Genomic DNA, 25835 nt, shown 5'->3' on the forward strand with positions numbered 1-25835 from the left:
GGGTATATCGGAAAGTTTATATACAATGCTCCTATCAAATATTGTTCGCCACTAAAAGTAACCGTGGCCACTATCCCCCAACAAGCACAAGCTCAACCACGAGCTTTCAGAATATCCTCGAAAACCATGGTACAATGATATTATTCATTGGCGATTGCGGGAGACATGACAGCAACCCAAGCTCTAGCCAAAAGATGATGTCAGAGTGGCTCGGGACTTGAAACTCTTATAAACGGCCTCTGCCCCAGATCTGCCTCATACATATCATAACAGTCAGTGCAATCAAATATACATTGATCTATTACTTAACTACTTCTCATAATGTACCAACAAATTATTGGTCGTTCCGGGCGACAGATCAGCACCGTGGCCAGGAGAGCCGGGACAGTACGCCATGCTGTATCTTTTTGACGGCCTCTAACTGATATGCTAGCCTTCACATAACGATAATTCATCCAACCGAACGCAAATCAACCCATCCCTGTTGCGCAGACAGGGCCCTGCCTGGGCTCTTGCAGGAGGCGGAATGGTTGCTACCTTGGAAGGTGTTTATTTGATGTTACGTTCGTTCCGGCGTCTGAGATACATTTAGCGTGTCCCGCAAGGCTAGATACAAATTTGGGACCATCGTGGCCTACCTCAGAAGGTGGAAGACAAAAACGTCACAACGAATGACTACATCCTCACTCACTATACGTTGGCGATTGGAGTCATTTGACATGGAGAAAAAGAGAACAAAACACAAAATGATAATGGGGTATTGTGCTGGACACTACATACGAAGGAATTATGTTATTATAATCATCTTATAATATTTGACATTTTCTGAATGCTCAGGTGGCTCATTCCGTATACATGGAGAGGTTTCAAGCTTCACCAGAGTCCAATCTGCTATTCGTCCAGGCCAGTGCATTGAGGAATTCCGCTTTTCCTAAATGTTTGCCTATCCAGGGTTGCCTATTGACCCTACCAACCCTTCTAGTAGCGTTTTATTCTGGCGTAAAAACAATGCAATTTGCCTGTACGTTTTGTATACCGCCCAGCCTCAAGAACATCCGTAGATAACGTAATAGGCTATATCTCAGAAGGGAGCAATCATCGGTGGTGCTAAGCTCGAATACTGCCGGCCCACCTGTGATCCAGTAACACTTCAAGTAATCAACAGAGCTATCTTTCTGGAATCGTTGGTTTCGGCTAAATTGGCTTCCCTTCTGCAACAGATTCAAATCGGCTATAGGTTGGGCGGGCAGGCTACAAAGAGTCAGGTTGGGACCAGAGCCTTACCGGACTTTATTGGATGGTTCAATTCAGGCAGAAGATCTGATTTGAGTTCAATTCGGGACATTGTATTTAGCATGTCTCTACTAGTGTGTTTGAAGATCTACTGTTTCAGGGGTAGCTTTCGGGGGAATCCCGACACCGACTTAGATCATTATCGGGCTTCGCGAGATATGAAAAATGTTCCTGACTCTGGCAGTCATGTAATGCTACTCTCTATCATGGAAACTTCATCTTATAGATCATGGTCTAGAACTCGGCATGCAGCTGTGTGCCGTATTGGGGGGTTACAGAGTCAGACCATTTAACCTTGGCTTGATCATATCTGCTTGGCATGCTGGCAGGCGAACTATGTAATGCTTATGCGAACCTTATGACCTTCTACTTAGCGTCAGCGCAACCTATGCTAATCAAGTACAATATACACTTTTCGAGATGCCTACCTATGTAGACAACTGTTGAGTTGGTGGAACAAGGTAGAAGATGAGGGGGGATTTACCAAACCATTTTACAAATACCATGATCACTATCCCGTCGGCCTCGTATTTTTTTAATTGCAGGACATACTCCATCCTAACTCCCAGGATATTCCGTTACGGCGAGTCAGGCATGAAATGCTGGTGGTTTGGCCCATGCTTCAGTCGACTACCGACACGCTACCCTGAGCTTGGCAGAGACCTCTTGTCGAAAAGTGGAGCAAAACTAGAGCCGGGAGACTTCAGCATAGGGAATGCGGTCCGATAGCCCATACCCACATAGCACTTGGCTCGGACCCGCCAGGAGCCAATAGGGGATAAAACATGGCCACATGCGAGTTAAGAATATGCCGCTGGGAATGCGCATTGGGCGGTGGCCGGATAAATTGCGGGTTTGGATCGTGAGATGAAACAAAAGTCCGTCCGGCAATTTAGGTGGATATTGTTCCGGAAAGCCCTAGGTGTCCAGGAGCCACAAGGCTTGATTCTTGAAACAATAAACTCTATTCTAGGCCATTTAGTCGTTTCGGATAGACATGCAGAAGGTCGATGCGGTAGCTATAAAGGGGACTCTGTTTCCTTGCCATTGACAGTGGTCATCAGTGATTCTTCCAGCTTACACACCACAAGACCAACACCGTCGCCATGGTTAGCTTCTCTTCTCTCCTCCTTGCCGTTTCCGCTGTCTCCGGCGCTTTGGCTGCCCCTGGCGATTCCACTCTTGTTGAGCTCGCCAAGCGCGCTATCACCAGCTCCGAGACAGGCACCAACAACGGCTACTACTACTCCTTCTGGACCAACGGCGGTGGTGATGTCGAATACACCAATGGCAACGGCGGCCAGTACAGCGTCAAATGGACCAACTGCGACAACTTTGTCGCCGGAAAGGGATGGAACCCCGGCAGTGCGAAGTATGATACCCCTCGAAAGATCCCATCCAAGCCCACAGACACTAACAGCAGTGTGTTACTAGGACTGTGACCTACAGCGGTGAGTGGGAGAGCAACAGCAACAGCTACGTCTCTCTCTACGGCTGGACCCAGAACCCCCTCGTCGAATACTACATCGTTGACAAGTACGGCGACTACGATCCCTCCACCGGCGCTACCGAGCTTGGCACCGTCGAGAGCGATGGCGGCACCTACAAGATCTACAAGACTACTCGTGAAAACGCTCCCTCCATTGAGGGCACCTCGACCTTCAACCAGTACTGGTCGGTCCGCCAGAGCGGCCGTGTTGGTGGCACCATCACTGCTCAGAACCACTTCGATGCCTGGGCCAACGTTGGTTTGCAGTTGGGTACCCATAACTACATGATCCTTGCCACCGAGGGCTACAAGAGCAGCGGGTCTGCCACTATCACTGTTGAGTAAATGGGGTTGTCTTTAGTTGCGGGATACCGTGGTCAACTTGCTTTGTAGGGTGATCCGCCGTGGATATTTTTCCCTTCATATGGACTCGGATTCCGGGTTTATATTCTTCTTGTCAACTGCCGGAGATCCCGTAATTGGTGTCTCTTTCTGGTGTCGCCGTGTACATAGTCACATTTGTCCTTTCTTGGCCCTTTCGTCAGAGAAATCCATGCTTTCACAAGCCCAGTTCTCCTTGCGTTAAAAGTCTTTGCTGATTAGTGTGGACACTAACGGATCGGACCCCAATTAAGTCCACCAAATACGAGCGGAGAACAGAGGACATACACGTTCAATATCCAAGCAAAGCATTAATGCTGTCGATCGATTAGATTAAAACCAACCATCTGTAGCATATCTTCCAATGGCAAAGCTTCCCACAACGTTCAGTCACTTGTTCCTAGCTCTAAGGAGCCGAACCGTTCTCAGGCCACCCACGCGAGTCCGCAATGACACGCAACACGTTAATGAAGTCCTAAAGTCTTTTCCGAAAGGCTAGGCAGTGCCCAAAGCGCCTGATGGTTATAAAAGTTCACCATCATCGGTGCGGGGTCAAGCATGCATTGACTACTAATAAACACTCTTGCAATCACATACCTCGCACCATGGAACTGATCGAACGATGTGTATACAACCCCCCGACGCCGCCAAAACGGACGCGCGAGAAACCGATGAAGGTGCTCGCACTGGGTATGTCCCGGTCGGGGACAGAGTCTCTCTCGCGTGCCCTCCGCATCCTCGGGTACGATCATGTCTTCCACGGCTTCGAAATGTGGGAAAGTACACCAATGCTCTGGAGGTCGTGGACGATGCTAGGACGACGGAAATGGGGCAATGCTGGTACTGCTGGTGGAAGGTCCAACATTACGAGGGAGGATTTCGACAACTTATTCGGCCATTGCGAGGCTATCACCGACCAGCCAGGTACACTCTTCGCCCCGGAATTGATTTCCGCTTATCCCGAAGCCAAAGTGATTCTTAACCGTCGCGACGTCGATACCTGGTATCCCAGCCTTTGCACTGTTCTCCGCCCGATAACGACTGGGGTGTTTTATCATGTGCTGCCCTGGTTCAATGCCGACTTGTATTGGGAAGCGCAGTATGTTCAATGTTGCCTGAAGCCTTTCTTTCACGGGTCGTGGGAACGGCACGGAAAATGGGTCTATGAGCAGCACAGTGCCACCATCAGAGGATCGGTACGTTCAGATCGCTTTCTTGAGTGGACTGTAGAGGATGGCTGGGAGCCTCTATGCCGGTGAGTTTGCGATATGTCGTGATTTTCGCAAATGCGACCGTAGCTGAAGGTGTGGGTTAGGTTCCTAGAGAAAGACGTCCCGGCAGAAGCGTTTCCCAACGGCAATACCGTGGACAATACTCTGGGTGCTTTTAACAACAATGTAGACAAATGTGTCGCCTCGGCGGTCCGTAATCTGACTATTTCGGTGGTTTGTGTCGGGGTTGTGGTCGCATATGGCTTGGGAGGGCATCGTGTCAATTGGCAGCAATGGGTAAACTATCTCAACATCCGCGAGAGTATAGAAAACTTCATTTAGGGTACATAGCTGGGAACACGACCACTTAGATGTAGTGAAAGAGGAAAATGGAAGATGTTCAGACATTTCCCATTTCCCCCCAGTGATCGATGACGCCAACAAGCTCCATAATGACACCACCACTTTACATATATCAGATCACAACCCTATATAACCCTAGATTTCTGTATTATCCCCGAGGTTGATTCCGCTATGAAGGGACTCTAACAGTTCTTTACAAGTCATAGGGATATACGATAGAATATCTAGAGTACACAGACACACGAAGGGGAATCAGATAATATCGGTAATTCCGCCAAATATTCTACTGAATTTTGCTCTCCTGCTGCATAAATATGAGCATCCAATGGAATCCCACCGGTTAATAACGTGGCGCAACCTAAAGCATCCTGCGAACAATCTATAATTAATCTAGAAGCAACGAACTATACCCTAGCAGTTAGGAATGCCGTCATCCACCCCCGAAGATAGTTGAACTATCGAACAAGCTTTACTCTAAACGCCACTCCGAGCCTGACGCCTATCTCACCAGAACGTACCCGTATACAAATCATAAGTAGAATATAGGGGAAAGGATAGTAGAGCAACAAGTCAACGCAATACCGGTCTACCCAACTCGGAATATCCGCTCAGCATGGGGCATTTCTCCGCATTCTCGGGGCGATGATCCCCCGAACTCCAGCTCAGGAGCTCTGGGGGCTCGTCAACTCTGATGTCAACGGTCGAATAAAATCCTCAGTTAATCACATTATATGTGGAGACCCCGGAAACCCCCTCGGGGTAAAAGGGCACGGGTAGATAATCTCCACACTTGCCGCTGGGGAGGCGTACGCAGCCGAAGCCTTTCGGCAGAGTATTAGATACACGGAGCCCCGTGGCTGATGGGCCGAAGTTTTGTTTGTCAAAACTATCTGTTATTGTTATCATAGATTTCTTACGGTCCCTACAGAAGCTGGGCTTCAAGGACAAGATGCAACTCTGGAAACATGATTTTAGAGGCAGGACGCTGATTATGGCCATCACCATGGCGTCCTGCCAGGCGTTCTTGCTGTTGGGATTTGATCAAGGTGCTACTAGACAATCATCATACCAAAGAATGTTCTACTAATGATTGCAGGCGTCATGTCAGGACTCGTCGGTGCGGACAATCGATTCGGGAGGGACTTCAACAATCCCGATGCCAACATGCAGGGCAACATCACGGCTTTGTACGATATTGGCTGTGTGATCGGTTCGATTGTATCCTACTTTATTGGAGAAAGAATGGGCCGTCGGACGATGCTTATGCTCGGTGGCTTTATCATGGTGATTGGTACAATCATCCTCGCCACTTCAAACACTGTTGCGCAGTTGATCGTCGGCCGTATCGTCACGGGAGTGGGGAATGGCATGAACTCTTCAACGGCGCCAGTTTATCAGAGTGAATGCTCGCCTGCGTCATATCGCGGTACTTTGTTGACCCTGCAGGGCACAGTGACCATTCTGGGAGTGGTTATTGCCTACTGGTACGCCATCTCGTCTTCCCTCCTATATTCGTTGCCAGGTGAAACCGAGATACTGACCATGGACTCTCGATAGGATGGACTACGGCACAAGCTTCTATGAATCATCCTTTCAGTGGCGTTTCCCGCTCTCCTTTCAAGCCGTCTTCGCCATTCTCCTCATCCTCCAAGTCATCGGATTGCCGGAGACCCCCCGTTGGCTGGTCCAACACGACCGTCACGAAGAAGCGCGCGCCGTCGTCGCCGCGATCGAAGACCGTCCCCTCGACGACGCACTTGTATCCAAAACTATCCTCGACATCCAAGTCGGCTTAGAAGAAGAACAAAGAGGCGGACCCTTTAGCTTCAAGGAACTCTTCACCTGGGGCGAGGTACAGAATCTGCGCCGGATGCTGATCACCATCTCAATCGAGTTGGGTCAACAATTCACCGGATCCAACATGATCAACTACTACGGACCTGTCATGTTCCAAGAAACAATGGGCATGGACCGAAACATGGCGATGATCCTGGGTGGCTGTATCCAGTGCACATATCTGGTCGGCTCGGCAATTCCGGTCTTTCTCATGGACCGCTTCGGTCGTCGGACGCTTTTGATTATCTGCTCCGCCGGTCTTTGTCTATGCTTTGTCATGGTTTCTATTCTCCTTTCGCTAAACCGGATGGATTGTGCCTACGGTGCGACTGCGTTTATCTTTATTTTCCAAATTTTCTACGGCGTGGGCTGGCTCCCGGTGCCGTGGTTCTATCCGTCTGAGATTAACACGACGCGTGTGAGAACAAGGATGTCGGCTATCGCGTCAGGATGGAATTGGATGGCGGTATTTGCGGTCGTTAAGATCACTCCGATTGCCTTCGGTAGGTCACAGTCCTTTTTCTTTTTACTAAGATTCAAGCTAACGAGAGTAGACAACATCAAATGGAAGACCTTTGTGATCTTCGCCGTGTTGAACGCGGCGTTCATCCCTATGGTATACTTCTTCTACCCTGAGACGAAGGGACTGGAGCTGGAAGATATTCCATTGCTATTCACCAAGGGTGGCATTACCGGAGGTGTCTACAGTTCCAAAGGTGGACGCACAGTCATGCCTGGCCAGCATGCTCAGGAGACACGAGTCAATGAGAAGGTGGAAGGCGTGGTGCAGCAGGTCGAAGATGTGAGCTAGACGGCGGATACTATATACCCTGGGATATTGTCTGTATACTACTGGGATAGAAGGTAGTCACTGTGTACTCCATAGACTTTACGTTTGCACTTATCAAATAGATGCTATGAAATTATGCATATTCTTCAATCAACGATGTCCTACAAACCAAAGTGCAGATGAATTAAACACCTTGCTGAGATCGATACAACCAAACCATATATTATTTTATAATTACGGACTCAAGTAAATGACATAGCGATCGTCAAATTACAAACACATATAATCCATCTCATGACAATCTCCCTCACAAAAGACCATACAATCATAACCAACACCACCAATACCTATCCCCTGTGAGTCCGTGAGAAACAGATCACATCTCATCAATCTTCGGATCCATCTTATCCGGCTGCAACATCCTCTCCAGCTCCTCCCTCGACGTCAACTGCTGCATCTTCACCTCCCCCCGATCAGCTTTCACCTATCACCAACAATCAGCCACTGTCCCAACCAACACAAACATCGAGAGACATACCGAGGCTTCACTCAAGGTAGCATGAAGCTCATCCCACGATTCCGTCGGAACGCCGCGCTTTTCCGTCAACGTGGGCGATTCAAAGTCATCTGGGAAGGAGGCGGCGATGAAAACTATTCTTGTTAGTTCCTAGGTTCTTTCTCTGTAATGATTCATGGGTGAACTATGCGAGGTGGCTAGGCTGACATTCTTGGTTTTTGGAGCTGTATGCTTCAGGGTGGGCTTGGATTTGGTATGTTCTTGTTAGGGTGGAGGTGCGGAGGAGAGGGCGGGTGCGGATGAGGGTGTTTCTGGCGATATTGAAAGACATGGTTATTGCTGTTCTTTGTGATTGATTTTGGGATATGGATATTGAAGGGATTTAGATGAGGAGTCAGACGGCGTTTATAAGGGTGAGCGTTGTGATGATGTCAGTGGCTAGAGGGTTACCGAATTGGGTAATGGTAGCTCCAACCCTAGTTTACCGATGTCAGAATCATAAGGTTGAGGGGTTGCGAGGTTACCATGGAACATATTCCCTTCGCAATCGATGACAGGTCCCATAAGCAAGTCTGGACTCGTTCTGTGAGTATAGATCACGCCACGCGGAGTCCGGATTTGGAGAGTAGCTGTGGGAAGCTTCAGTATAATCAGGGATTTTTATTAAATTGAGAAAACATGAGTACTAAACTGTACATTTGTCGTGTAACAGACATTCTGTTCTCACTCATAAGTCTATACATTAATCGTACACTATCCACGTCGCCGACCGTCAATGGAGACAAGATATCCCTAGTTCAATCCCATACAGCTGGCATAGTAGGTGACCGTGGCAGGCCAGTCGGAGAAGATACCACGCACGCCGACCTTCTGCGCGAGCGCATCAACAATACGATACATGTCGCCATCCTTGCCAACAGCCGAAGTGAACGACTGAACATAGTAGTCTTTTTCGGCAGCAGCTTGCGCCAAGGGAGGGAACCGCTCAAGGGACCAGGTGATGATGTCGAAGCCGGCTTCCTTGGCGGCCACGGCATACTCGGAGGGCACAAGCTCGCCATCCTCGGTCGCGTTCAACAGTGCATAGATCGCGGGAGCCATGATCTTGACGCCCTTCTCGGCAAGCTCGGGCAAGCTGGCAACAGCAGCTTTGTAACCCTCTTCGGTGTCGGTGCGTTCGTCGAGGTAAATGGCCTGCTTGCCGAACGCCGGTTCATGCTGGATCCAGTAGAAGATGTCCTTATCAAGGAAGGACTGGGGCCACACGCGGGATGGGCTGATGTGATGGCGCTTGTAATCGTTGATGAGCTGTTGAGCGTACATCTCCTGGGTGTAGTTACCCTGGAACGGCATGGTAACTTGAGGGGTCTTCAGCTCGGGCGAGAACTGCAGGCCCAGGGACTCGATCAGCTCAATGTACTCATGGTGTGCCACGGGGGTGCCACAGGTGTCATAGAGCTCTGTGCGCCAGGCTGGTCCGCCATACTGGTATTCCTCCGGGGTTGTGGCCGACGAGTTGCTGGAATCCATCTTGGCGCAGAGCGACTTGAACTCAGCCAATGTGATATCGGATGTGCAGCACTTGGCCTTGGCTGGCGTGCTGTCTGTCGCCGGCTGGAAGGGAACAGTGCACTTAGCGGCCAGCTCAGGGATGGTCAAGATGTTGGTGGTTGTGTGGAGATCACACTGCGAGTGACGGCAAACGAGCTCTCGGTCCTTGGTGAAGGCGACGTCGCACTCGATGATGCCAGCACCCATGCGAGCAGCGGCCATCATACCTTGGCGACTGTGCTCAGGGATTTGCAGCGGGCCACCCCGATGGGCGATGGAAAATTGGGGAGCATGACGAATGGGCGTCTCTGCGCAGGACTCCAGCTTGCTTTTCAAGGGACCCTCATCCATGTCATCCACGAGGAAATACGGCCGGGGACCGACCTGGATGTTGGTCACATTGGGCTTATGAGAGGCAGCACCACGACGACTGAACGATGGAGCAGCAGCCACCACGCCGGCGGTCACTATCAAGGAAGTAAGATGCATGATGGCAATCCAGCAAGCGTGACAGAGATAGTATAGACCAGCTACCCGAGCAAGAAGAGCACAAAAAGAGAGCGACGATCATTCTTTTCAGGGAACAAAGCTCCTATTTATCCTCGAACCGGAAGCCTCTGTCGGCCCGGTTCACGAGGTTGGAGCATATCACAATTCCGTCCCTTGCTTCCCATATCTGATAAGGGCCCCACTCAGCTTCTCCGCGTGCCGCAAGGAAGATCTCTCACACGTTCGGGAGGTACCAGGGGATTCCCTTGGCAACTTGGCAACTTCTTGGCTACAGGAACGGGAGAAAACGTGGTTGGCCGTTATGCAGCACATGTCGCGTGCGCGGTAGCTGATTTGAAGCTCTCTACTGATTACTCTCAGTGCAATTTTACATGTTGTACGGCCTTTGATCTGGGATACTGGGGGATGCGCTGACCGTGGCAGCAGGTTCCACGACATAATCTGCTGTCCAATCGCATCTTTGCCCCACCAAAGGATCTCTTCACGAGCTTTTCTTTCATGTAAGATAAACCCAAAAATCACGAGAAGGAAAGAATCCCGCGTCCGTAAGATATTGGGCAATGACGATGGATGCATGCGATGTGGATACCACCGACATTTGCTACCAGAAATTGTGGGGAGTTGCATAGAAAAACGCCTCCCACGGGGAAGGTGGAAAAACAGGAAAAAAAGAGCGCTACTTCTTGCGATTACTTTAGTGCCAAAGTTAACAAACCAGTAAGCTGCTCACAAGCTGTAATAGTCAAGTCCAATAAGGAAAATGCAGGGCAGGGAATGATCCCCATGACGGCAATTGCCGCACAGAATTCCCCAAGCTTTTGTAGATTCGATGCTAGTCACAGCTTCATCATCCCGGGATATGGTCCGGCGGCTTCCTCTAGACCCGACGGTCAATCATCCGCACATGCACAAGTATGCAACTAGAGTTGCCATGTCACTCCGTCGGTCAATGTCCGGGGAAACAACGACCAAAGTAACCGCGCCGGCATTGGATCAGATAGAAGCCTTGTGAGTGTATCTCCATAATCCGCGAGATGCGGAGTTGTTAGCAGCATGGTCCAACTACCTAGTTTGGAAGGTCGGCGGAAATCTAGGTGGACCTTTTAGTGAATACCAAGCTCCTGTGAGTAAATGAAAGTCATTGTACGTTTAACCCGACAGTGGGGCATCCTGTTCATGGGTGTGGTCCAGGATCCTTGGTTCGGTAGGGCATGCTTCCATTGTTCCTGATCCAAGAGCGTCAGTTAATCAGCCCGCTGTAGCCAGGAGTCTCTTGCAAAAGGTGCAGGTCCATTCTACCAACGTTCTTCGCGAAGGCAATAGACAGTAGCAATGACGGAAGCGTCTGTTGGCGAACAGTGGCTCGCCGAAAAATTGTTCGGCTTTGACCTAGCAGAGTATCTTGCATTGGTGGACCCTCATCGCGGACCGAATCAACCACAATGCTGATCTTTAACTGCTCTTGAACGAGATTTAATCCCGCATTTTCCAACGGTGGGGATTAAGCGCGCTGGTCGATGTAACCTTAATGAAAAAGGAAGCCGAGGTGTTTTGCGTTTATCTAATACGCCCCACAACCATTTCAACGAACCTGATATTGTTTTTGGTTGCCTAAAGGAAGTTGATCCCGTTGATATTGAAGAGGTTCAGTCTTTGTGGGCATAGGCTGTATCACTACAGCACTGTTATCAGAGTGTAGTCGACCAGAACTATATATAACCCTGCAGAGATGCTCCTCGGCACAAGCTCACCTTGAGAAGTATTCATGAATAAGCTAAATTTTCTGTTTCCCAACTATTCTAGTTACTGATCCTCTTTATAAGCTTGAGGATTCTTGTTATAAGTCTTTATTTCTGGATATCTTAAGAGTCTTAACAGTAATGTCACCTGGTCTAACCTATTGGTCACGGTTCTTTTTTCCGCGGCGCAATTTTCTATTAACCTATCTAGGTCAGGTGCTGCTTAGTCAGCAGGAACCTTACCTAGATAGGTTTAACTTAAAATCTTAAATCAGTTTTTCATACATATTGAATCGACATTTCACCTATATGGACCTAGACCTATAAAAGAATTCTAGAAAATATAGATTCACACACATTTCTCGAGGGCTATCTACCAGGTTGTATTAACAACTGAACAGTCACGATATTCTTCAAAAGCTATTTGGTGCACTCAATCGGCGGTCCTGGCTTGACCCAATCAAAGTTACCCATCAACTTCGTTAGCCGCACGCCCCAGGGCCATCGGGAGTACGTGGAGTGCTACCATCGAAAAGGGTCCCGCTGAGAAAGGTATGGGGAAAACCATGGTCAAAGGGATAGGCTGCCTCAATCTGCGCCATCTCCTCGACACTGAGGGACAAGTCTAATGCTGCAATGTTGCCTCGGAGATGCTCAACCTTCCTACCGCCGACAACCGGGAAGACATAAGGCGCTTTATGGCGGACATAGGCGAGGGCTATACTGGTAAGATCCGTCTGCTTTGAGTTTGCAATTGTTTCGAGGACCTTAGAAACACTTCTCTCGCCATCTGAGGGTGTCTTCCCTTGCCCCCGGGATTGTTCTGCTCCCTTTCCTTGTACCCTGCCTCCGTATGAAATTGGCCCTGGCTCAGGGTTCCCCACAGCACCTCGCCCATGTTCTCGTCGCGGTACATCGGGAGTATCTCTCGCTCAAAGCCCCGGAAGGAAACGACCTTGGTACACGGAGAATTGGCGTAAACCGTGATCACGAACGTATTGATTGGCCTTAGCAACCACCCAGGCCGGGTAATCAGAAATCCCGAGGTAAATGACCTTGCCGCTGACCACCAAATTGGTAGGGTGTGCATCAATTCCGGGATGGAAACAGTATAGTCCGACCAATGGAGATAGAAAAGGTGGATGTAGCTCGTTTGCAGTTTCTGCAGCGAGAGCTCTAAGGACACACGCATAGATTTGCCGCCGTTGCCGCCATAGGTTGATTGAAGCTTGTCACTCTCATGGTTTTTGTAGCTGCTCGAGAACTTGCTGGCCAGGACAAGTTGATCACGATTTTGTCTCTGGGTAATCTATTCCCCAATCCATTTATCGGATTCTTCGTTCTGGTAGTTGTTGGCGGTGCCGATGAAATTGCCTCCTTGACTGACGAAATAATCGAGAATTTTGAATGCCGTTTCCTTTGGGCATTCCCTGAGGCTGTCCTTCCACGCGTCACCGAAGTTCATGGCACCGAGGCAAAGGGGAGTAACCCGGACAGAAGCGGACGGAGCCAACTGGCGATGGCGGTCCAGAGGCGAGCGAGGGGGAGGGTGAACGGGAAGCGGCATGATGGTAGTCTACTGGCGAAGTGTCAATGTGAATGCAAAGCAGTGCAAGTCGCAAGGGAAAGAGGTCTCGATATATATCTTCGGGCGGCAGCCAATCCCTTTAAAATCACACCATTGAGCTGTGAATTCGAGATATCTCACGGCCCCACACCTCGTGACGTATGATAAGCAAAGTCATGAAGCTGAAGCAAGGGGATGACTACGGATGTCAGTGAACATAAGCCTTAAATCCGTAATGCGTAACTATAAGTTTACCAAAACCACAGACGAACACATAGGGAAACCCCACTTTCTCGTTCATTCCATGACACTAATTCATGCACGGTTAAGAAGTGTAGGCATTTGTAGATTGGTTTAATCACAGGCCAGTATCGAACACCAACGGCTCTTCTCCACGTAATCCGCGCCAGTAATTTGTTGAGTTGGCAAGATCATCACATCCCCTGACGACCCAGCTCCATTTACGCAAGAAAGTCTCACTAACCTCCCACCCTGTCGGATGCCATGGCGTTCTCCACACAATTAAACCAGTCTCGTCGTTTGAAACATCATAGAAATCAACAAGGTCATTGCAAAGAGCCGTTTCATCGAAGTCTCCGTATCTCTGGAGCAAATTGTCCCTCATTTGGGGGATAGGAAACAGGTCTATCCACGGGTGGTGGGGAATCTCCTGTTGTAACAAAGTAGGACGGAGGCTCGTTGGGCAAAGGCTGATTTCAGATTCAAATCCACTGGTACACCAGGGGGAAATAGCTTCTTCTTCTTCTAGCCAGTCCATGGTAAATCTTAGTATGGACGTGTTATCAACAAGTGCTCGAAAAACATTGAACTGGATTAGAGTTAGGAGTTGATCCACTCTTGGAGAGCCCAATGCGTAGTCTTTGCGCACCGAAGCCTCGTATTGTGCCATGATCTGTTGGATATTTGTCCGATTTACTTCATGGATGGATCTTGGTGTTTGGATACTCAAGGTAGGCGAAGATGTATCTTTTTCGCTGCTCTTGCTACTTGCACCTGCATTGGTGTGTTCCTGCTCCTTCCCTTTACACTTATCTGCTGTAGCTGATGAGCTCCTTGGCCGCTTCGATATGGCAAGAGTTGTGTCTGATTCAGGAGTATTTTCAGCAGGCTTTGCTCGTCTTCGTCGACCTAAGGGCCCCGTTCAAGGTCAGCCCGCTCCCACACTAACTAATCAGAAAGACCATACGGTAGATCCTCTGGTGCAAACGATTCTGCAATTTTCGCCGCAGGGCAGGATCTGTGAGACCAGACCAATTTTCTTCAGCCGAACGCACTTCAGACAGCTCCGGTATGCGGCCCATGTCTCCATCGGATGTATTAGCACTGTTAGCAATATTAGGTAGGATTACGATTCCGAAAGTGCTTCACATACGTTGGAAATAGTCTTGTAGCTTGACTACCAGTTTGAAGGCAGCGGTTATGGAGTGGAGTGGATGACGTATAGTAAGCAGGGTGCATCGACTAAATCTACTAGTAGCTTATGATCAACCAATGATTTCTATTGACTTTTGAATAAGAACCAATTAAATCTATTAGCCTAGTTCCACTATAATATCTACCAATTATAATAGTTGAAGTATGTGGACCATCCCGGCTCCGAAAGCATATATTTTACCGCTTTTTGAGATATAAGGACTTTACTATATCGCCAGACACTATAATCCCTAAGTTTAAGTACTACTACCACTAAATAGATGTAGTCCGCCGTACGAATCCAGAGTCTAGATCTTCCTCAACCTCTCTTGGCAGCAGCAACAATCAACTTGCTTACTATACGTCACCGTTCTCCAGGATCCATATATGGAACAACCTCGGACTCTTAATGCCCATATCACCATAACCGTTTGCCTGAGTAGTTTCATTGCAGCCGAGCTTGGCAGCTTGGCGGCTTACGGGGGTCCTTGGCCGATAGGGATTCGGGATACCGCCCAGCCCGGGTGGCATCCAGAGAGTAACAAAACATATATATATATAAACCCTGGATTTCAGCTGCTTTCACCACTTTCACTGAATCATTGACTTCCTGAACTAATCAGCTAAATCCAGGCTCTTTCCTTTGTGCTTATTCTCATTTTTTTGATTTCGTTAACTCAACCATGATGAGGCTCTCGACCACTCTGATACTACTTCTCGCCACTATCCAGCGCATAGAAGCGGCCACCACTCACCGGGTCGAGTTCGACAGCAACGGTATCAACTTGGTTGGGAATTTGTTTCTTCCTGATGGGGTGGATCTAACCGCCACCAATGCATCCCTGCCTGCTGTTGTTGTTGGCCATCCGTGGACAGGAGTGAAAGAACAAACTGCTGGTCTCTATGCCGAAAGCCTGGCAGAGTATGGCTTCGCGACGCTAGCCTTTGATGCAGCATACCAGGGCGAGAGCGGCGGATTGCCTCGCTATCTCGAAGACCCTCACTAGAGGACCGAAGACGTGAAGAATGCTGTCTCGTACCTGACTACTCTGTCCGGTCTCGTGGACCCTGAACGAATCGCTGGATTGGGGATTTGCGCTTCGGGAGGCTATGTTTCCTATGCTGCCCAGACCGACAAGCGTATCAAGGCGTTGGCGACTGTGAGTGCCTTTGACGTCGGTCAATACCATCGGGAGCCTTGGGGTGGTGGTGAGGTGAACTATACCGCTCTTAACGATCTGTTCGCTGCGGCTAGTGAGCGACGAACGCGCGAAGCAGCCACCGGTGATGTCGAGTTAGTCTTTAGTGCCCCCATGAGTCCCGAGGAAGTCACTCCAGACCTGCCTTTGATGTTCCGGGAGGCGTACGATTACTATCGCACCGCCCGTGGCATGCATCCTCGTGCCCCAAATGTCTACGTTACCCGAAGCGAGGAGTTAATGGCTACCTACGACTCCTTCGACAACATGCGGCTTGTTTCCCCGCGGCCTGTCTTGATCATCTACGGATCTCGTGCGGATACCGGGTACTTCTCACAGCGAGCCTATGCAAATGCTCTAGAGCCTAAGGAGGAATTCGTCGTACCCAACGCCACTCATTTCGATTTGTACGACCATACGAATGCGACAGTACCCAGGCTCGTCGATTTCCTGCGCGAATCTATCTAGTTGTGCCCTAGAGTGCTATGTCTTAAACCTGGGCTTCCTCACGCTTTCAAGGCTAGCGAAGAGCCAACTCAAGCCTCACCGTCTGTACATAACTGGTCAATTGACCATCTGGAACTGAAGCAATATAGCTGGCTGTCTCCCTAATATGTGTCTGTTGTTTTGTACTCTTTAGTGGATAATAGTGCTACTATTTGTGAGTCAGAGAGAGGCAAAAATAACAAGTATTATTTGATACTGTACGGAGAGCACCCTTAGATGTCGCGGTACCGCCGAAGCTAATGAGTTTATCACGAAATTGCGCGAAGTAGCCGAATCATCGGTGGTGTCCACCTTGCCATGGCCTGCGAAGTAGGAAGTAGTACAACTGGATGGGTCTTCAAGGACAACACGCTTAGATGGACAGGAGAGGTGGTTGGCTTAGTGGATGGCTGGACGGCGGCGACCTGTTCAACTTCGCTGCGCACGGATGTGAGGTCGCCCATTCCTGGTGTCTTAGGTATGGAGACAAGTACAGCTGTTGCAGGGTTAGACGTGGTCCAGGATTGTTTGCATAGAGTAATGATCGGATGATGTACTGTAGGATGAGGTCACCCTTTGCAGCAGAACCTTCGGAATGATAAGCGGCTGTCTGGATAAGAAGACTACACAGATTACCTGTGCAAATTCACCAGACCACCGCACAGACAGTCAATCTATGAAGGGCATTATGGAGGGAGCCAGTGCAGGGACAACTCAGACAGCAAACTAATGCAGCCAGAATAGGTAAAGACCATGCAGGATAGTCGCGACTCGCAGCTGTTGGAGGGGTTGAATATGTCGAGGCGCCCTATGACAATTAACTACTCGAGCAAAAAGACACGGCCCCCAGCCTGATCACTCACTCCGGAGTCTAAGGGGGATATGGCATCCTATACGCAACCTAGCTAGTCGGATCATTCATCGTTCCTCTAGCGCCTCGGCTTCCGGCGCGCAACCCAATGCGGGGTTCTTTGCATTTGGGCAGTCAACTAGATTATATACAGATCTGCGGCCTGCAGAACATTGGAATCTGAACCACGAGCATACATATCCTCAGGAAATAGATGCGTGCCACGTCTACGGGAGGGGTGATAATTCAGAGATGGTGCCTGGGCTGAAGACCTCCGGTGTGGGTACTCGGAGCCGCATCTGCACCAATGAAGGCAACGCGCAATACACCACTAAAGTGGACGATCAATATTGACATGCTGCAGGTAGCTGCCTCGTAAGGTGCACTATCCTTAGTAGAAGCATGAATGCCACGTCTACAGGCGGGGTAATAACAACGATAATTCAACTGACATCATTGTCCAGTCCTTTACTTCAGGCATGAGAAGTGGTTTACGACACCTGGCGCGGCGTCAGATCTCGCCGCCCCAATGAAGGCAATGTGCGATACACCATCCCGCTAAATACGAGAGAACGAAACAGTGTTGTCATTGCAGTAGTTGAAAGCATGCTGCAGCCAACTGAGTTCATCCTAAGACGGGAACTGCCCCCTCCGGGCAACGCTGGTGATGCGGACCTTTGGATGCCTTCTTCCATCAAGCCTATACTTTTATATATAATGGGTCACAGATCCATAATACTTCAGGGATGTGTAGAAGACCTGCCATATACACTCCAACATCAGATTCAGCTCCACTCCATCTGAGTACCATTCGCGCCGGCCAAAATGCCCTACCTCATCACCGGTATCCCAAAGGATCCTAAGCACCCTCTTCCCATCCGAAAAGATATTGATGACTGGTATCTCGAGCAGACCAGTGCGGGAAGTAACCGCATCCAGCTCACTCTATTTGTGGAAGCCTTGACCGTGATCCAAAACCGCCCTTTGAATGACCAGCTGTCGTACTTCCGTCTGGCCGGTATCCATGGCGCTCCCTGGACAGAGTGGGACGGGGTGCCTGGTGGTCAAAAGGACTCCAAAGGAAATCCGACGGGGTTCTGCGTGCATAACAATTACACCTTTCCGACATGGCATCGGGTGTATGTGACCTTGTACGAGGTGCGCTTGTCTCTCATCAGACCTCATGTGATTCTAGACTTATTGGTATTTGTATACTAACAGAAATTTAGCAAGTGATTTATGAAGCCATGCTTGACTTCATCAAGCAAAATGTGCCACAGAATGGGAAAGCTGACTGGGAGAATGAAGCCAAGCAATGGCGTCTCCCTTACTGGGACTTTGCCCGGTTCGCCCGGCATGGACACGACAATACCCAAGGCGATGAACTTCGATTGCCCATTCTGGTCACGATGCCCATGGTCAAGGTCCTCGTGCCGGGGCAACCAGGCAAGCAGCTAAGCAAGCCCAATCCCCTTTACAGGTTTCAAATGCAAACCCTCATGGGGACCTTGGAACGCCCATACGCGATCACGAGTCAAAAGACCGAAGAACACGGCTGGTCTTTCGATCTGCCGGTGGGTTTCACTTTTCCTTATTCCTTAGTCCTGATTCTCACGTTGGTTTCAGTTCGACAAATGCCAGTCCACCACCAAGTATGGTCTTCTGGAAAACTACAACGCCGACGTCTGGGCGGACGGTGGCCAGAACTGGCTGCGGGCTAACCTGGCATTGAACGAGCATCCCTGGTACCAGAACCTAGATGGCTGGGCCTCGGTTCCAACCTTACAAGATATGACGTTCCGCCTGCTGACAACTGGAGGTCTTAACTGGGGGGAATTTTCCAGCACTCGGTACGATGACAAGAAAGAAGAAGCCCAGCCCAAGAATAATGAACAAGCCCCTAAGAACTGGATGAACTTAGAAGCTATTCACAACAACGTCCATGTACGTACGCAGTATCCCGGGTCAAGAGAGTTATATAGCTAATGTTTTACAGAACTGGGTGGGAGGATTCATGTTCAGCCGTCCAGGACGACACGACTTGAAACTCTGGGGTGCTGGCCATATGAGCAGTGTTCCAGTGGCCGCGTTTGATCCGATTTTCTGGCTGCACCATTGGTAAGCGCTCCCATATTTCTGCGCAGTAGAACAACGATAATAACGCGGAGGGGTGCAGCAATATCGACAGGCTCACTGCAATCTGGCAGACCGTAAACTCTGGCAGCTGGTTTAATGACGATAAGAGCAAAGTATCTAAAGATGACGACCTGCGTCCCTTCCACAGGTTTTGTGAAAAAACCAGGAAGGTTGTGTTTTTCAGGTCTGACGATGTGAAGGATTGGCGATCCTTGAATTATGATTACGCTATCACTAAAGATGCGAGCAGAATTAGGAAAGAGATTTCCGACCTGTACGGGCAAAGAACAAAAGAGGTGTACAAGGACTTCGGCGAGGAAGACTATATTCTCAGCATCCGGTACAGCCGGTAGGTGTACCTCTAGGACGACTCCTCAAGACAGTCGAGACTTGTCGCTGACCGGGGCTCAGGTATGCATTGGGAGGCAAGCCGTTCCAGATCAACATCTTCTTCGGTGACGTGGATGGCAAGGACTTCTACGACGCCAGATCGCAGAATTTTGTGGGCAGTGTCTTCAACTTCAGCGGCAGCCTTGAGGACAGTAACTGTGACAAGTGCGCTCAGCAAGAGCAAGAGGGTGTTTTGTCTGTGTCCCAGCTTCCAGCCAGATTGGCAGTCCACTACTACAAAAAGCAGAACAAAGGCGAGGTTCCAACACCGCGTTACGTCGTGGTGAATAGTCAGGGCAAGGTAAGCGTTCCTTGGTGAAGTGATAACGAGGCACCCTGCTCATTCTTTGAAATAGGCTGAGGCGGAGGTAAAAGTGGAAGTTGCCCTGCATAAGACTGAGGGTACGTTCTATGACGCTCCTGCCCGCGGTGGCAGCGATGACTACCGCAGGGTGGCCGATGGAAAGCGTGCCGAAGTGGACGATGCTTATCGCGCCTGATATTTGGACAGGACGACTTCATTCACGCATCCTTAGCGTGAGATGATTGGCGGACACTAGGTGCATATGTACAGTCCATGTCAATGTATCTTCGAAACCCCGCCCAGTTAAACGTTCCATATAGAATACTCTTATTTCACCCCCCTAGACTTGGGCCGTCTTGTCCTCCATCGTGAAGGCCCCTCACAAGACTTGTAGTCGGCGCCTTGAGAACTTTCGTAGCCTCCCGACCCAAAGAATGGCTCTCACCTCCACGCTTCCCTCACTACCCTCTTCACCACGTGTACTCATCATTCTGGTTATCTTCTTGGACGCCAGGGTGACTCCTGAAGAGGTACGAGGGACCCATTCTCGCATAGAATCTCTAGATTATGTTTTTGCCAGATTAGTCCGCCGTACCTATAGCGACTAATAACCTTCATGGACACGGAATTCACCAGCATAAGTATGCCCTGGTCAAGTTCAGTCATATATATCTAGGCGAAAGGACTCGCCACTTATAATACACATAGCGCTAGACTCAGGCGCTAGGCCTACGTAGGGAAAGCAGCGTGCGGGGTTTTCCGATACTAACGGAGTATAACCGCCATCTTTTCGACATCTTTCACCTCCTTTGTAAATGCTCAAGGCTCACCAATCCAACTCACACCCAACGAAATGAATACCAATCTTCCAGTTAAAATTTTAGAACTCGACCCGCCTCCTCTCTCCGAGTTGAGCCAAGTCATTGGTGAGCGACTGAGCAGGCACTTCGGTCATGTCGCCGCCAATGTTGTTCCCTGTCCCGATCTGCGTCAGCCACCCTTCCATCTAGCTGGCGAAGGCCTCTGTGGCAACGAACGCATTGGCGACGTCGGTGGGCCTCCACACCTACGGCCCTCTCCCCGCCTGGACAAAAAGTATTCGCTACCCAGTATAATGAAAATGATCGAAATGCGGCAGCAAAGCTTTGTTTTAGGCGCAGCCGCGGGTCCATTTCACGTAATCGGACAGAATTCCGAACTCATGCCGAATCTGGCCCGCGGGCAGGACGGCGAGTGGCAGAACGAGACGCACTACGCAAAGGTCAATGAAGAGGGACAATGTCATCTGGATAAGGTTCCCGACGACTCCAAAGACTTCGGCCTAATGGCCAACCTGTTTGCTTCGGACGGCCTTCCGGGAGATGTCATTCATATTCGGGTGAAGCACCGGACAGGCGACATGAACTTCACGGAAGCGATCCAAGACGCTCTGAAAGCAGAATACGGCGAGCGACCCATCAGCCTTGGCGGCATCTTTCTTGTTCGTAGTGGAACGACCAAACTCCATGTCATGACGGACTTCAGTCCCGATCCTTGTCCCGGTCCCGACCACGAATGGTTTAAGTATTATGACTCGTCGGCGCCGTTGATCTGCCTCACAGTCTTCCACTCGGTGGACTCCGAGAGTTGGGATTTACGGATGGAACACACGCATTGTTTCTCGACGCATGGAATGGGTGGACATTATCACTATGATACGACAGCGGAAGTGGTAGAATATGAGGCCTGGTTGAATACGGCTAAGGTCATCTATAGGATTGACCAGCCCGGGCAATGACTTCGATTTAGTACATGTACATATCTTACTTTGTATAGACCTTCGAATTGAATTGTGAATATGCTCGGGAAAATCATATAGACAAGCAGTGTGCACTGTGACGAGCTGTAAAAAGGCACTCGGACTTAGGCCTCCACAGATCTTATCTCCGGCCAGCTTGATGGACTTAACGGTGATCTTACCTCCGATGCATGCCCTACACTTGGCTGTTCCATGGCGTCTCCATCATTCTTCTTTTCATATACATAACCCTTGTCGCCAAGCTTTGTCCCACTTTAGGAGCTTCAAGATCTGTCATCTATTTCCACCATGCCTGAGAACCGAAGCGTCAAAGCCGCACTCGCCCTAATCGAGGACCCTACCAAGATTCTTGGCATGACAGTAGGGCCTCACGCAGATGTAAAACCAGGACAATACATTCCTAAAGCAGGTACACTTAACCCACTACCCAGACAAACCCTAATACAAAACTAACAATACAAAAACCAGAGGCTCAATCCCACCCCACACTCTCCTTCGACGCCGCCTCCCCATCAGCAACGTACATGGTCGTTAGTCTTGACATCGACGCCCCATTCCCCTCCTTCGGCGTGCTGGGACCAATCCTCCACTGGATCCAACCGGGACTCAAAGCCAGAAACGGCCAGCTGGAAGTCACTGAGCCGTTTGTCGCGAACTATATCGGACCCGCGCCGCCGCCGGGTAGTTCGCCGCACCGGTATATCTTCTTTCTGTATGAGCAGCCCGAGGGGTTTGATGGGAGGAGGTATGCGCCGCCGAATGGCCAGAACTTGAGTAATTGGTATCGCATGCGGTATGATCTTGATGCGTGGGAGAAGGAGATTGGGCTTGGTAAGGTCTTGGCGGTTAATTATTTTACGAGTAATTAGTGGAGGTTCTATCCATGGGTTTGGTTGTTAATGGTTGCTTGGCTAATGTGGCTTAATGCTAATTGATGCTCATTACTCATCATCTAATCATAAAGATCTTAAAGATAAATAGAAAAATCTGCACGTTCCATGCATACTTTGGAACTCTCCGCCAGTAGTATTCACCACCACCGGCAACCAGAATGACGATAGGTAGGTATTGTGATAGCTTGGTGGTCTTCTTTAGAATGTCTGACATGCTGGAAAGGTCGCACATTCATTCCGCAGGGTATGTTCGTTGCGGCACTACTAGCTAGGGACGATGAACAATGTTTTATCGGTGTAGATATGCCCGATCCAAGCTCCACTTGGAAGTGTTTCATGGTTTGGAGCCAATATGTCTGCGAGGCTTCATTCACAGATACCCGCTAGTCGGGCAGGGTGTATCGGACAATCAGCTCAAGGCTAGCTGCGCGTTTGTCTGAGTGTAGAACCGTCGAGGGGAGACTCAGGTTTCTGCGCTTTGGGCTAACATCAGATATCAGGAAACCAATCAAAATATTTCTAGAGCCGTAGCCAGATCTGATTCAATCATCTTGTAGACGGAAGCGAACGCATCTCCGAAAGGTGAATGAGACCGCAGCCAAAGGCCAACACAGCTCCGCATGTGGCACGCTCACGAGAATTATCGAACGCGAGTCACTTGGGAGTATTATGACGCGACCTATTGACAGACGTCCTAAATAAGAGATAATGCGCACAACCAAGTGCTCATGCCATATCCGTCTGAAGTCCAAAGAATGATTGGTTCCCATCGGGCACGTCATCTAACCACCCGAGATCAAAAAGATCGCGCAGGATTCCAAGCTCATCGATTAGAAAGCTCTTCCCATCAGCAGGTGGTGCGTTCGTAGCAGACCCCTCTTGGTTCGAATACGTTCTGTCTGCGTTTGGTCTTTGCGCGAATCCCGTCGAATCATTACCAGTCCAGACATTATTATCGAGTGATTGAGGATCAACAGGAGCGCCGGTCAAAACATCGTATGCCTCACTAGTAGATTTAATCAGCTTCGCTAACTTCTGGCCGGCCTCTTGTGCCACGGTCCACGTCTGTCCCAGGAATGAAAGTAACTGGAGTGCTAATTCCGCTCGCTTCAGACAGACATCCATGGGTGTTGTGCCGCGGACCACCGGGTATGTCCAGACGCAATAAAGCACTGTAATTGAAGCCACGAATATAGAATGCGCGGACAGCCATGAGCATTCCATATTCAAAAATCGATGCAGGTCAGCATAGATGGCGATAATCTCCATGGCGCTGGTGAAGCACTCTTGGACGGCATCTAGGCTAGGACGAGGCATCTGCGGACTCGGACGATAGAGAAGCATAATGCATTGGTGATATTTGAGTTCCAGTCGTTGAACGGCAACCCCAGATAGCGGGCTGGAACCACTCTGCAGACGGCCCGGTTGTTGATCTTGCACCTCTTGCAGTAGAGCAACGCAAGCTCTTTGTGCTTCCCGTTGCCATGCACCTACGTCTGCCGGCCAAGGAAACCGACTAGGTGACCGGGATACTCGGTACAGCATTAGCTTAATCTCTGCGACAATCCGGTCAAAGCGCAGTGAGTAGATGCAGGCAATGTACGAGGTTGGGGCCCTTCTCGAGATCGGTGCTTCTTCTTGAGAGTTAGGATTCCGATCCCAGTATGTGGCCGCTTCTTCGACTTCATCGTTGCTGTCGAATCCAGGGAACTCCCTATCAATCGCTTCATCTCGCAATGTGAGTGGGCGACCGAGTATCGTAGTCAGGGTTCGATCCATGGAGTATGCTGACCAGAAGATCGCACTTCGCAGATGCCGTATATTGCGCTGGTAGGGAGACTCATTCTCCTTACTACCTATGGTTATGTTAGTTACTGTTCGTCGAACCCTTTGAAACGGAGTAGCTCGGCCCAAGTGAAAGGTTCTAGGACGTGAAGAGTAACTCACTATTATCACGGCGTTGTAGGCCAAGGTCAAGACAGCTTGCGAGTATAGTATGCAATAGATACCACGCATTAAGGCCCTCCGGGCTATAAAAGCTATGTTGCACCAGTAGCAACAGAATCTGCACTCCCTCAATGCTATCATGAAGCTTGATCTGCGTGCCGTAAGACATCCCAGTCGTAAATAACTCCCGAGAGCCAAAGGTTCCAGATAGCTTGATTTCAAGAGACCTTGCACCGAGAGAAAGGACCAGGAATACCTGAGCCAGCGCTAGCTTCACTGGGAGTCTACTCTCCCAGGTCGACGTCTTGCTGAGGTGAAACACCTGCCCGAGAAGGGTATAGAAAACACCCTGGGATATGAAAGGGTAGAATGTCGACGCAGCAAAATACATCTCGGCATACTGCTGACACTCTGCCATGGAAGGCAGGTCGACCTGCAAGGCTTCGCATAGCACAGGACACTGACCTGGGTCGTTTAGCCCTTGATCCTGATCATTCTGTCGCGAGTAGGCCAATGGCAGTCCTTGCGATTGGGGTACGCTCTCGTAGATCAGACGAGCAAAAGTGACTCCGGATGACGGACCCAAATACTTGGGATCGCTGGCGTTGGTCAAAGAGAGTAATCCCACTTCGTGGGCCAGCGGTTGGTCCCGAGTGATTCGACTAGAGGACGAGACCGCCGGGGAGGCCCCAGACGTATCGTCTGTTTGTGCCGTCCGACTCAGAGGTGACTGAACATCAACCGGATGAATAGTCCTCGTAGGACCTAGGGAGTGGACACCTTGTTGTGGGAGACGTGTGGGAGAGGCGTGGTGGTGCTGTTCTTGGCGCCATGGTGTCGACTGTGCTCGGATATTTGCCGACGTCTCGGTCTCTTCGCGGGCCTCCAGTTCTCGCACGCGATTCTCCAGATACTGCAGTCGACTATGGAAAATAAGCACACCTGAAACGTTATGCCAAGTTTGAGTCCAGTAGTGATCTTACCTCTTAGAGACCGCTGATCCGGGAGTTCCTTCGAAACATTCCACTCCGGCTCGGGCGCAATTCGAACACGCGGGTGTGCCTCCGTCGCACCGGACTTTTCGCCGCCGGCATCGCATACATGCTAGTGGACGGCGTCGGAGGGGCGAATTGAATGAAGCAGACATGTGG

General features: G+C 49.9%; 8 protein-coding genes across 8 annotated transcripts; 4 read left to right on the forward strand and 4 right to left on the reverse strand.

Moving 5' to 3' along the window:
- Nucleotides 1–2399: 2399 nt before the first annotated feature.
- On the forward strand, nucleotides 2400–3127 carry AO090001000111 (glycoside hydrolase family 11 protein; the record flags this gene model as incomplete). The annotated part of the gene is made up of 2 exons (XM_001818614.3): nucleotides 2400–2665; nucleotides 2728–3127. The coding sequence occupies 2 exons, from the start codon at nucleotides 2400–2402 to the stop codon at nucleotides 3125–3127; spliced, it is 666 nt and encodes a 221-aa protein (XP_001818666.1).
- A 641-nt stretch (nucleotides 3128–3768) lies between these two features.
- On the forward strand, nucleotides 3769–7384 carry AO090001000112 (uncharacterized protein; the record flags this gene model as incomplete). The annotated part of the gene is made up of 4 exons (XM_023234383.1): nucleotides 3769–3943; nucleotides 5834–6221; nucleotides 6295–7076; nucleotides 7128–7384. The coding sequence occupies 4 exons, from the start codon at nucleotides 3769–3771 to the stop codon at nucleotides 7382–7384; spliced, it is 1602 nt and encodes a 533-aa protein (XP_023089514.1).
- Nucleotides 7385–8672: 1288 nt separating this feature from the next.
- On the reverse strand, nucleotides 8673–9920 carry AO090001000113 (glycerophosphodiester phosphodiesterase family protein; the record flags this gene model as incomplete). The annotated part of the gene is made up of 1 exon (XM_001818616.1): nucleotides 8673–9920. One exon carries the CDS (start codon nucleotides 9918–9920, stop codon nucleotides 8673–8675), a length of 1248 nt encoding a protein of 415 aa, XP_001818668.1.
- Nucleotides 9921–12162: 2242 nt separating this feature from the next.
- AO090001000115 (uncharacterized protein) lies at nucleotides 12163–13247 on the reverse strand (the record flags this gene model as incomplete). The annotated part of the gene is given in 3 exon segments (XM_023234384.1): nucleotides 12163–12447; nucleotides 12459–12989; nucleotides 13068–13247. 3 exon segments carry the CDS (start codon nucleotides 13245–13247, stop codon nucleotides 12163–12165), a joined length of 996 nt encoding a protein of 331 aa, XP_023089515.1.
- Nucleotides 13248–13605: 358 nt separating this feature from the next.
- AO090001000116 (DUF3425 domain-containing protein) lies at nucleotides 13606–14025 on the reverse strand (the record flags this gene model as incomplete). Its single annotated transcript, XM_001818618.3, has 1 exon — nucleotides 13606–14025. One exon carries the CDS (start codon nucleotides 14023–14025, stop codon nucleotides 13606–13608), a length of 420 nt encoding a protein of 139 aa, XP_001818670.3.
- A 4016-nt stretch (nucleotides 14026–18041) lies between these two features.
- On the forward strand, nucleotides 18042–21823 carry AO090001000117 (uncharacterized protein; the record flags this gene model as incomplete). The annotated part of the gene is made up of 8 exons (XM_023234385.1): nucleotides 18042–18374; nucleotides 18446–18790; nucleotides 18843–19160; nucleotides 19213–19334; nucleotides 19405–19701; nucleotides 19764–20043; nucleotides 20099–20144; nucleotides 21648–21823. The coding sequence occupies 8 exons, from the start codon at nucleotides 18042–18044 to the stop codon at nucleotides 21821–21823; spliced, it is 1917 nt and encodes a 638-aa protein (XP_023089516.1).
- Nucleotides 21824–22132: 309 nt separating this feature from the next.
- On the forward strand, nucleotides 22133–22713 carry AO090001000118 (YbhB/YbcL family Raf kinase inhibitor-like protein; the record flags this gene model as incomplete). The annotated part of the gene is made up of 2 exons (XM_001818620.1): nucleotides 22133–22253; nucleotides 22313–22713. The coding sequence occupies 2 exons, from the start codon at nucleotides 22133–22135 to the stop codon at nucleotides 22711–22713; spliced, it is 522 nt and encodes a 173-aa protein (XP_001818672.1).
- A 750-nt stretch (nucleotides 22714–23463) lies between these two features.
- AO090001000119 (uncharacterized protein) lies at nucleotides 23464–25831 on the reverse strand (the record flags this gene model as incomplete). The annotated part of the gene is made up of 3 exons (XM_023234386.1): nucleotides 23464–24593; nucleotides 24685–25607; nucleotides 25668–25831. The coding sequence occupies 3 exons, from the start codon at nucleotides 25829–25831 to the stop codon at nucleotides 23464–23466; spliced, it is 2217 nt and encodes a 738-aa protein (XP_023089517.1).
- Nucleotides 25832–25835: the final 4 nt, after the last annotated feature.

Source organism: Aspergillus oryzae, chromosome 2, assembly GCF_000184455.2.
Source record: "Aspergillus oryzae RIB40 DNA, chromosome 2".
Classification (NCBI taxonomy): Eukaryota; Fungi; Ascomycota; class Eurotiomycetes; order Eurotiales; family Aspergillaceae; genus Aspergillus; species Aspergillus oryzae.